Source organism: Neomonachus schauinslandi, unplaced genomic scaffold (assembly GCF_002201575.2).
Source record: "Neomonachus schauinslandi unplaced genomic scaffold, ASM220157v2 HiC_scaffold_299, whole genome shotgun sequence".
Taxonomy (NCBI): Eukaryota; Metazoa; Chordata; class Mammalia; order Carnivora; family Phocidae; genus Neomonachus; species Neomonachus schauinslandi.
Genome location: NW_025408999.1, coordinates 1 through 11,667, shown reverse-complemented (window position 1 = coordinate 11,667; position 11,667 = coordinate 1). Strand labels below are relative to the sequence as shown.

Here is an 11,667-nt window from a genome sequence, read left to right as displayed (position 1 = left end):
TTGGGGACTCTTAATATATGCACACATACTCACATACACACATGTACACACACTCATACATGTACAGACCCATGATATACACACATACATGCTTATACACACACTTGCACATTTACACTTACACATGTACACACCCCATATACATGTATACTCCTACACACATGTGCACATGTACATACTCCCTGTGTACATGTATAGTCACACTCATGCACACACACATACCCACGTACACATACACACACGTGCACACGCTCCCTTCTGCGCACACATATACACTCACTCGTGCACACATACTCGCATATGCACACACACCACACTCACGTACACCATACACGCGTGTGCATCTGCATCTACACGGTACAAGTTTTAGTGAGTTACATGCATGCGCTGTACTACTGTATTATGTATGTAATGATGTCACAGGAATGTAAAGTGTAAAACGAGAGATGAAAATACAACTAGATTTGCTTCTGTTTTCTTCCTGCACCCTGTGGATGGTTTTCACCCTAGGGTATGTGCCCTCGCTTGGGAGCTTACTGCTTTAGAGCACGCAGTACTGAGTTTTTGTGTGGAATTTTTATGAGGCCCGTGGGGTTCCCAAGTAAGCATTAAGGCCTTGCTTTATTTTCTGTCTTAAGCTTTAAGGTCAATTAAAGGCAACTACATTTAAATTCTAAAATGCTGAGTAATTTCACAGATGAAAATAATCTCGTCATTAATTCTGTTTAGAATATAAAGCACAATCTTATTTTGAAGTGTTGTTTTAAGAAGTAAATCATGGGGGCGCCTGGGTGGCTCAGTCTTTAAGCGTCTGCCTTCGGCTCAGGTCATGATCCCAGGGTCCTGGGATCGAGCCCCACATTGGGCTCGCTGTTCAGCAGGAAGTCTGCTTCTCCCTCTCCCATTCCACCTGCTTGTGTTCCCTCTCTCACTGTCTCTCTCTCTCTGTCAAATAAATAAATAAAATCTTAAAAAAAAAAATAAATCATGAAAAATGATACAACCACATTGTAGAAAATTTGGAAAAAAGAGGAAAGAAATCTACATTTTGTTGTGGTTATTTATAAGCAGTGTTGGTTAGAGTAAGACCCCCTCCCCCTCTGTGGGGTACCTTAACTTTACTATGTTTTTTAACCAAAAAGAACTTTCTTTCTTTAGAACTTTCTGTACTAAAAACCAAACAGACTTTTTATTTTTTTTATTTTTATTTTTTTAAAGATTTTATTTAAAAATCTTGTGTGATTTTTACACAACGGACTTGTGTGATTGGGAGTCCTAGCTCTAAGCAAGCATGTAGGTTTTTTACGTACATGGAATTGGAATGTTTTGGCACACGGAGTAATGTGTGTTCACTGTAAAAACAGTGGGACAGAGAAATTATATGGCTCTTTCTTTAGTTCTAACCTTCTTCTGGACTCTAGAGAAAAGGAGGGCTCTTTTCCATGAAACTTGTAAATAGTTGACTTTTTTTCTGCCCAAGTTGAAAACTAGATCCGACTGGTCCTGGATCTGTGGGTGTATTTGCTGATTCATAGGCGGGTGGACACATCATGGCGTGGTGATTGTTAGGAGCAGAAGGAGGTGCCCCTGAGCGCCAGCTCCGCGGCATGAATGAACGGGGGTTGACGTGGCCACAGTCCGGTGCTGAGTGAGCACACGGTGGAGGGAGGGCTGGCTGATGGCAGCCTCCACTTTCTGAGCAGCTGTTTTTATTGGCCATTCGCCTTCCCTTCTCCAGACTTGCCCACGCCCCAGGTCAGCGAGCGGAGGGACCCACACCCCAGTCGAATGCAGATGCCGCAGGGGAACCCGCTGCTGCTGTCATACACCCTGCAGGAGCTGCTGGCCAGGGACACCGTGCAGGTGGAGCTCATTCCCGAGAAGAAGGGCCTCTTCCTGAAGCATGTGGAATACGAGGTTTCCAGCCAGGTGAGGGGTAAACGGTGTGTGCCTGCTGGGAGACGAGGCGGGGCGGGGGTGGCCTGAGGGGGAGAAGGGCCGCAGAGAGAATCCGTGTGCTGGGCTTAAAGGGAAGATCCAAAACTGGACGCCGAGAGCCAAGCCACCCAACAGATGTTTCCATAGCCTGGGTGTCCCCGCATCTTGTTCTGGCTCAGTCACACCCCCAGCTAGCTCAGCCTGCCCTCCCCCCCGTCCCTATGCTGGGATGCTGCTCGGAGGAGCTCATCCAGTCTGCAGGGCACAAGCCGCGGGAGCGGGCCAGCCTGATGTGGTTTTGCAGTGGTGGGAAATCCCTGAGGGTAGAGTATGGGCTTCGGGTCCCGTTTGGAGGGCAGGATTGGTGTGTGTCCATCTCATCCCCACTAAGGACGCTGCCCGCGCTGTCAGGGGCCCCCCGATACCAGAGTCGAGGAGGCGCTGGGCACCTGGCTGTGCGTCTGTGCGGAGGCGGGGTGGCATCTGCAGTGCTAATCTTCCGTCCCTTCCTCCGTTCTGTTTCTATATCCTGGTGCTGTTAGAATGGATCCTGGGGGTAGTTTTTATTTGGAAACCTAGGATTAAGTCATCGATGAGCCGACAGCATCCTTGGGCCTGTGGAGTCCCGCTGTGTCAGTGGGGGCCGCACAAGGACAGGCGAAGCAGGGCCCCATGGGCGCGACAGAGTCCTGCTGCTGTGGGGCTTCGGTTGGAAGAGTCTCTGTCATCCCAGGGAGGAAGCTCGTTTTCCGAACCGAATGGCTGTGTGCATGTGCTGTGGGAATCGGCAGTCACAGGATTTTTGTTTCAAGGTGTTCTCAAGCTGCAGAGACCGAAGTCGGCGAGTCAGCTTTGTTCTAGTGCGCTTGTGGGTGCTGCTCCCCGGGCGAGGGCGGGTCGGGGGGCCCAGCCCCTTCCTCCGCCGGCTGGAGCCGGCGCGGGCGTGTCTCCTTCCGGCCTCGCGGCCCAGGATGCGGTCCAGGGTGTGGTGGCTCCGAGCATCGGGGGCTGCTCTCCCCTGTACGAGCGCTGGCGGCTGGCCCTTCCCGTGTCGTCCAGGTGCCCCGTTTCTTCAGGAAGTCTCTTGTCCCCCCTCTGCCCGGGCCCCCTCCTGGGATGCGCTGCTCCAGCCCCAGCAGCACCCCGCTCACCAGAGGCCGCGGTGGATACAGACGTGGCACGACGTGTGCCGTCCCCAGCAGAGCGGCTGCCTGACGTCGTGGTTCTCGTAGAGCTTACGGGTTTTTTTATGGACGTTATATTTTGGGGGGCAGTTTGAGGTTCACGGCAGAATTGAGTGGAAGGAACCGAGATTTCCCATATCCCCCTGGACAGGCTGCCCCATGATCAGTATCCCCCACACGGGGCATTTGTCACGATCGGTGATCCCACGTGGACATGTTGTCACCAGAGACCACGGTCGGTGCGAGGGTCCCTCTGGGTGGGCGCGCATTCTTTGGGTCTGGACGGTGACAGCCGGTATCCACCGCCACTTGTCCCACAGTGTTCCCGGCCCTGAAGGTCCCCTGCGTCCCACCTGTTCGTCCCTCTGCCCCGAGCCCCTGGCAGCAGCCCTCCTGTGCTGTGTGCACAGCTCTGCTTCCCCAGGGCGTCCAGTCGTCGGGGTCAGATTGGCTGCTGTCCCTGAGCAGCGTTATTTACAAGCAGTACAGTGTGTGTGATTTCCGGGATTGATGCTCATACGCGCACGTCGTGTGAGCTTGGACATGGAGCCAGGTCGGGTTCCTCTGCGCGTGGGGGCTGGTGCCCACGGAGCCCGCGGGTCTGTCCGGGACAGGCGTCTGACGTCCATTTGTCCAGCCTTCTGGGCGGTGTCTGGTCTGCCACGACGGTCGGCACTCTCCCAGGAGGCCTTCGTGCTTGTTGCGCTGACGCTGCGTGACCGTGTTCGGGAGGGCGCCCGTGGGACGCAGTGAAGAGGGCATCACTCGCACCAGCTGCCTTTAATGGGGGGTGGGCCCAGCTGTGCAGGCGGGGCCTCCTGCCAGAAGTCCGGTCTCCTCAGGAGAGCCGAGCAACGGGCGGTGGGGCGGGACGCTCGCGCCGCGCAGCGGTGGGAAGCCGGGTGCGTGCCGCTGGGGAGGACGGGGCTTGTCCTCGGTAGAGCCTGGGCGGCAGGGTGAGGCACCGAGCTGCACCGCTCCTGCGGGCTCCGGTTGGTGGCGGGGGTGGGGGGCAGGGGGGGTTTCTGGCGTCTGAGCACAGGGCCCTCCGTTCTCTTGCAGCGCTTCAAGTCCTCTGTGTACAGACGGTACAATGACTTCGTGGTTCTCCACGACATGCTGCTGCAGAAGTTCCCCTACCGCATGGTGCCGGCCCTGCCGCCCAAGAGAGTGCTGGGAGGTAAAGCTGGGGGGCTGGCTGGCAAGGGATGTGCCCAGGAAGGCCAGGTGGGCCGGGGGTGGGGGGAGTGCAACCCAACCTGCGCCTTCACAGTGAGCAGTGCCCATCTTGCCTGTCGGGGTTCCGCAAGAGGTGGATCACTGTTGGTTCAAACAAAAGGGACCCATGCTTTTCCTGGCAGATTTCTGCACCCGAGCGTGTTTGCGGGGGGCTGGGGTGGGGGTGCTGCCCAGCCTATTTGCCGTCCCCATGCTCTCTGCCCGCAGCTGACCGGGAGTTCATCGAGGCCCGGCGGAGGGCGCTGAGGCGCTTCATTAACCTGGTGGCCCGGCACCCCCCGTTCTCCGAGGACGTGGCCCTCCGGCTGTTCCTGTCCTTCAGTGGCCCTGTGAGTTACTTCACTGTCGCAGGTGGGGCCTGAGGTTCCCTACACTGCCTGGCATTCTTTTTTTTTTTTTTTTAAAGATTTTATTTATTTATTTGACACAGAGAAAGAAAGCACGAGCAGGCAGAGAGGAAGGCAGAGAGAGAGGGAGAAGCAGGCTCTCTGCTGAGCAGGGAGCCGGACGTGGGGGGCTCGATCCCAGGACCCAGGGATCATGACCTGAGCCGAAGGCAGCCGCTTAACCAACTGAACCACCCAGGCGCCCCGCTGCCTGGCATTCTTAAATTTGCTTGTTGTCTTGCTCTCCTCGGCTTGGGTGCCCTGACGGAGTCTCCTGCCCACATGACTGCCCCAAGTGAGATTTACTTCCTTCCCAGATAATGGGGCTGTGATGTCAAGAGGCATCCTTGGCTTTGGCTTGGCAGGATTCGGTGTGTCTAGCTGGAGGTTCTGAGCGCCGTCGCCCTGAAGGCTTTGCTTGGGAGGGTTACGGAAGTGCTGGAGACCCCAGATTGCAATGGGTGTTTCCAAGAAAGCAAATGAGGCCACTTTGATGATGTGCCATTGGAAGACTGAGCGGAGTCTTTCTCACAGAGCTGCAGGATAGACCCACCGTGTCCACGTGGACCTTAATTTCTGTTAGAAACCAAGCGGCCGTGTCTGTCAGCTGTTGTGCAGTGTGTGTTAGCCTCGGGGAGCGAGGCAAAGCCCTTGTTCCCAGTTGGGGAGGATGTCCCTGCCTTGTCCCAAGGGCAGCCTGCTCGCCTAGGGAGAGGGGTGGGGGCAGGGGCTCCAATAAGGCCGCTTTACCCGTGGAATCAGATGGGTCGTCTTCTGTCCGAGGGAAGCCCTTCTTGAGCAGGGACCTGGGGGGGCTCAGTCCCACCCTCTCCCACCGCAGGACGCAGATCGCGGAGCCGCCGAGGCAGAGACACCCTGTGAGGCCGAGGGGCCTGGTGCCTCCTGGAGAAGGCTTTCCTGCTGCTAGCTCAGACGCCCCTCTTACGGGACGTGAAGCACGCACTCCGTGAACGCTTGCTGTGACCGTCTGCCCTTGAGCTGGGAGTGTGGGCCTTTGAACCCTGGGCGGACAGGTTCCTTCAGCGCAGGGATCTTTACTGCCAGGGAGGAATGCGAGGGGGCCTGGGAGCTGCACACACTGGGCACAGAGCTGGGTGGTGTCCCCGTCCTGGAGTGTGAGGCTCCTCTGACCCTTTGCCCTCACACAGACAGGGTGTTGTCCCTGGGGCCTCCCTGACTCTGTTTCCTCTGGTAAAATGAGAAAATTAGGACAGATGATCCTCAAGCATCTCTGAAATTCTAGAATTCCTTGACTCATGAAGAGCTGCAGGTTAGACTCTCTGCCTGTATTTCCTGTGGCTCTTTGTGGGTCCCGGTCTTGGACATGGCTTTGCCAAGGAGGCCTGTGTGTTGCCCACTGGCCCTCCTGGGGCTCTATGGGCCTGGGTCCTGTGGGTCTGTCTGAAGGAAGGAGGAGACCTCAGCTCGTCTCTGTGGCCCACGTGGTGGGACCTACCAGGTGACGTCTGTGGCATGGAGGTCCTCTCTGCTCTGTGGACGGAGTTCCTGTGTTTCTGGAGAGAGAGCTGCCCTCTGGAGCTGGAGGTTTTGTGGTGCTGCTGTTGTTAAGTCAGGCTTTCTTGGCTGTGGAAAGCCACCCTAAAGGTTAAGGTCAATGGGAAGAAGTCCGGGGAGACACAGTGACGAGATATTCTGGGATGCCTGTGTGACAGCCCTCCTATGGGAGCACGTTCCTCTTGAGGAAGGCCTGCGTCCTGCCTCCTGCTGACCTCCTTGGTCTCATACAGACTGTTCTGCAGCTTGGTAGAGCTGGCTGTTCTGTTTCCTTTTGCAGGACGTGCAGAACAAGTTAAAGGAATCAGCTCAGTGTGTTGGAGATGAATTCATGAACTGTAAGCTGGCTCCTCGGGCCAAGGTACTTTGCTCATCGTGACGCGCCCCCTCCGGTCCAGGCAGTGACCGCCTGACCCCATGCCTGACCGCGTGCTGGGGATGATGCTGAGGCCCGCCGCATGGTTTCCTCATTTCACCTGCTTTCACCTGCTCGGACACACAGCCGGTGTCCTGCCAACTTCACAGATGGGGAGACGGGCCCCGAGAGGCTGCCAAGGTCCCAGACCACCGAGTAGCCCACCCGTAGGGGGCTGAACATGGTCTGGCCACAGAAGCCGGCCAGCTCTCCTGCCACATCCCCGAGGCTTTTTTGTGATTCAGGTGGACTCCCGCTGGGTCACTAGCCTCTCGGATTTCAGAGGGGACGGGAGTGTTGCATTGGTTTATTGTAAAATTTAGCACATCTGTTCTTTCTCTAAAGAGGACTAAGGTGGCTACTGGGTAGCTTTTTCCTTTTCCTTCTTAAACTGCTCCATACGGAAATACGGACTCCTGCCCACGTGCCCACTCCATTCCCTAAGCTTCCTGTCTTCTAAGCGTTATGTAGTTAATGTTCATGTTAAAGAATAGTTCATGTTACTGGGTAGTTAATAGTAAAGCTGGTAAAAAGTGACTCTTGGGGGAGAAATGCGGCCTCCCGGAGGCCTTGCCCTCATGCGGAGAGTCACTTTGAGCGTGACGGTTATTATCAGAGTGTGTGTTCTGGCAGGACCTCCAGTTGGATCCGCTTTCAGTGGACGCTAGAATCGCCATCTCCTGGGGCCACTCAGCTTAGTGTTTGTGGTATATGCATGATGTTGGTTTCTGTTTCTTTTTTGGACAAGAAGGGAGGCCCCGTGAGGCCCCACGTGGCCTGGCGTCTGGGCCCACACGCTGCTCTGTCGCTGGGCCTCTTCCCCGTCCTGATGGGCGTCGTCTCCAGAAGGCCCTTCACGGCCAGTAATGCATGGCGTTGCTGTCCTCCCTGCCAGGACTTCCTCCCGGCCGACATCCAGACTCAGTTAGCCGTCAGCCGGGAGCTCATTCGGAACATCTGCAACAGCTTCCACAGGCTTCGCGACCGGGCTGAGCGGATTGCATCGAGGGCCGTCGACAATGCTGCTGACCTTCTCGTATTTGGGAAGGAGCTGAGGCAGGTGCCCCGCCGGGGGGGTCTGCAGACTTGGTGGCAGATGGCGTTTTACTACAGCGATGCCCGTTCTGACCAGTTTCACTGTTAGAGGGCGAAGGAGAGGGCTGGGGAAATGGGTTATGGAATTTAGAGGAAGACAACTGGGGGAATTTAGGCAGGGAAGGGTGGATCCCTAAACACACGAATGTGTGCCAGTCGGTCACACGTCGTTTTCCCTGCTGTCAGGACTAGACTGGAAAAGGACGGCCCGAACTGTTCACACTCCTCTGGGTGGAGGGGCAGTGGACGGTCAGCCAGGACTGCACCCTCCTCCTCAGTTTCAAGAACTCTGCCTCGCGAGCCAACGTGTGCACACCCATCCCTGGGGGGCTTGTTGACCAGAACTGGCTCAGAAGGCCTGGGGCGGGGGCTGAGGTCCCGCCTTTCTGACAGATGCTCAGATGTCCCCAGGGACCGCTCTTCGCGTGGCAGAGGTTGCCCTGGGACGACATGTCATGCTGGACGGCCAGCTCACCTCCCAGGCCTTGAGTGTCTTGTCTCCTCTGTTTCTTTTTCCCTTAGTGCTTTGGGGTCTGACACGACCCCGCTCCCTTCCTGGGCCTCTCTGAACAGCAGCACGTGGGGGTCCCTTAAACAGGCGCTGAGAGGCCTGTCCGTTGAATTTGCACTGCTTGCTGACAAAGCTGCCCAGCAGGTGAGTGATGTTGTTGTGCTCGGTGCCCGCTCTGAAGAGCACCTGTCCCTGGGGAACGGAAGCGGGGACATCTTTGTATGTGGACTTTGGAGTCCTGTGTCTGGAGTGAGTGGGTGCTGGTCTCGGTTGGAACTACATGTCCCCATCTGTTCCGAGTGGCTCCTTGTGAGCCCCTGACGCTCTGAAGATGGTTGCCCATAACAAAGAGACTGGGTGCTGGTCCTTTGAAGGTTCACTTTGCTGAGATGAGAAGCTGTAATCTGTCGTTGAAAATGTAATCTCGGACTTCCCCGGATGCTTCTGGGTGGACCAGGTAGTTCCCACTTTGCTATCCTAGTCAGCAAGTACTTGGTTCCTCGATAACTTATCAGGACAGTAAGCAAGCTCCGGAGCCTTGAGAGAGCCCCATCTCCATTCCCCGCAGAGACCCAGTTAGCCTCCAGAAATGCTTCTGCTGCACACGCAGGGGCCTTGTGGTCCTTGGGGATCTATTTGAAGGTCCACAGTTTAATGGCAGACGGAGAGGCTCATCTGGGTGCTTTTATGCTATAAAACCCCTGCGTGACTTTGAGGGTGAGCGTTTGTGGCCTGGTTCTTGGGGAAATGGTCTGTAGGCTGGTAGTAAATAAATTAAAATGGTGTACCTGTGAAGGGACTTGCTGCCTGTCTGACGCTCGAAGCTCCTTAGTAGGCGGCTGGAGAACACAGCGATGGTGGTGGACTCTCCGACCGTGGAGCTGGGGGATTTTCAGGCTCAAGGTGGGGCCCTCAGAGGCCCAGGACGTCTCTAAGTTCCAAAAAGGAGATTTGATCTCGTTGGCTGGTACGGAAAGTCCTGGGTTTTCTTCCTCTGTGGTCCCGGTGCCTGTGTGTTCCCATTAGAAACTGAGCGTAGGGTGTTGTTGGCATTTCTCAGAACTGGCGCTGGGCCCAGTCCCTCTCCAGGCCTGCCAGGTGCCCACGTGTCCACCGCGGGGAGGACTGGCACTGTGCTGTTGCAGGTGCGGCTGCAGAGAGAGGCAGCCTGCTCTGCATTCGGCTAGTGTCTTGTGCTGGGCCTGTGCTCGGGGTATGTTGCTTCCTGGGCCTGTTTCGTGTCCATGAGAAGCAAGGGCTGGATGAGGTCATTCGGACACTTTTCATGGAACCTGTTGGACTTTTCTCAAAGCTCATTTTAAAACCTGAAATTGAAGCTGTCCTGGTTGCAAGGACCTAGGCCCTGGGCCCACACAGCTCCCAGTTCAACAGATAGCCTCATGGCAGGGGTGGGAGGGCACGTGGGGTGCACCGTGAATCGCCAGGCGTCCCGCAGAACGGAAACTCCTGACTCTGTCGTCTCCTGTGTTTTCCGACTGAGATTTGGATGCTGTGTTTCTGCCTTTGAAGAGGGAGAGAGGGTTCAGGCTTCTGATGTGGTGCAAGTTCATAGTTTGAAGCTGAACCCCAAGCTCTGAGATTCTCTGATAGCTGGCGGATGCTGCTTTGAAATGTGATGTCTGAGGAAGTACCACTTCCTGACTATTCCTCGTGGTTTTCACATTGAAGTGAAATTAATATAGTTTTAATGTGAAACTGGATCAAACGACCGTCAGGACTTTCATCCAGTACAGCTGGGGTTCTGTTCACTCTCACTGCACGAGGAAAGACACCCAGGGGCTGGTTTTCCTACCTCTGTTTCCACACACCCTGGTTTTATTCTCCCCATACCTGTTAGGGGCCCCAGGTCACTATATCCCAGCGGGACAACAGAGACTCAGAGGGGGCTGTTTTTTCCATGCTGACAGGATGGTGGTTTGGGGTCTTGTGTGGCATTGAACGAGAACTGGGACCTAGTCAGTGACGTGACCTGCTGCTAGACCGAGGAACCTCCGTCCTCCTGTGCCCCTCTGCCCAGTCAGGCGGGAGCAGGGCACCTGTGGACCTCTGGTGTTTTCCCTCCGGGTTTAGAAAACCTGGAACATGCCTGTTATTTTCCTGTGACCTTATTGGCTCGAGTCTTGGCTGTGGGTGTGGGAATGAGTGGCCTGGAACCTCTGAGCTGGGCAGGCCTGAGTCCCGGGTCCCCTGAGTTGGTGGCAGAACCTGGGCAGGAGCCCTGGCTCCCAGGCCAGTGCTTGTAACCCGGTCAGACTCATCCTCCTCGTTTCTTCCCATCTTCTGCCTTCTGGCTGCACCCTCTACACAGTCCGCTGTGTGGTTTCCGAGGTGAACTTTTCATGCTGAGCCATAGCTGGAGCTCTAGAGGTTGTGAAAAGGGCTCTTTTCTCTGAGGAGCCCACACTGCACCTGGGAGAGGTGAGGTGCTCACCAAACACCTGAGAGGTGCTTGGTGAATGCCTAGGAAGTGTTCAGCGAACACCTGGGCAAGGTGCTCGGCAAGTGTTGGTGGCTGAGGGACATGAGCTGTGCTAGAGCCCTCAGGACATGTGGCTGTGAGCACAGTGTTAGAATGGAGGGCTCCCAGGAAGCCAGCCTAGCCCCAACTGTACTGTGGCTTTGGCACACTGGGAGGCCCAGTGCTGTGGAACAGCAAGCACGAGTGGGCAGATGACCTTAGGAACTGAGGATGTTTTCATCCAGCTGCTGGGTTCTGTGGCTTCCCTGCCTTACGTTGGGGGGCCTTCGTGTGGGAAGGGGGCTCTTCTGCAGAGCTGGCTGGTGGCTGTGGGGGGAAGAGCCAGCTCAGGCCTGCGTATGGGGGGCCCTGGCCGGGTCTGTGGGTCCTGTGGTGCTCGGTGTTGGTCACCCACCCTTGTTTTCTAGGGCAAACAGGAAGAGAATGACGTGGTGGAGAAATTGAACCTCTTCTTGGATTTGCTCCAGTCCTATAAAGTGAGTCTGGCTGCTCCTTGGCCAAGGACAGAGCTTTTGAGAAGGATCCATGATCTTTCAGGGGTGTGACTCCAGAGGAGTGGACGAAGAGCTGCAAAGCCAGGGCTGTGGAGGGAAGATGGGCCGTAGACAGTCTTGCCAGAGTTATTTCCCCTTGGCGGGTTCTGCAGGTGCTCTGGGCTGTGGCCCCAGCATGTGTGCAGACAGGCCTCTGGCTTCCCTTGGTCTGAGAATGGCGGGTGTGTGTGTGCACGCATGTATACATGAATGTGAGTGTATGTGTATGCATGTGTGTACACGTGCACGTGTGCATGTGTGTGCATGAGTGCATGTATTTGTGTATGCATGTGCATGCGTGTGAATGTATGAGGGTATGCACGAGCGCGT

General features: G+C 55.8%; 1 protein-coding gene across 1 annotated transcript; it reads left to right on the top strand.

Annotated features, from left to right (window-relative positions):
- Nucleotides 1-1,607: 1,607 nt before the first annotated feature.
- LOC123323714 (sorting nexin-8-like) lies at nucleotides 1,608-11,280 on the top strand (the record flags this gene model as incomplete). Its single annotated transcript, XM_044912185.1, has 8 exons — nucleotides 1,608-1,641; nucleotides 1,739-1,929; nucleotides 4,185-4,302; nucleotides 4,569-4,690; nucleotides 6,564-6,644; nucleotides 7,594-7,754; nucleotides 8,316-8,448; nucleotides 11,212-11,280. Coding segments are annotated over exons 1-8 (909 nt in total), but the record flags the coding sequence as incomplete, so codon positions are not given.
- Between the last annotated feature and the right edge of the window lie 387 nt (nucleotides 11,281-11,667).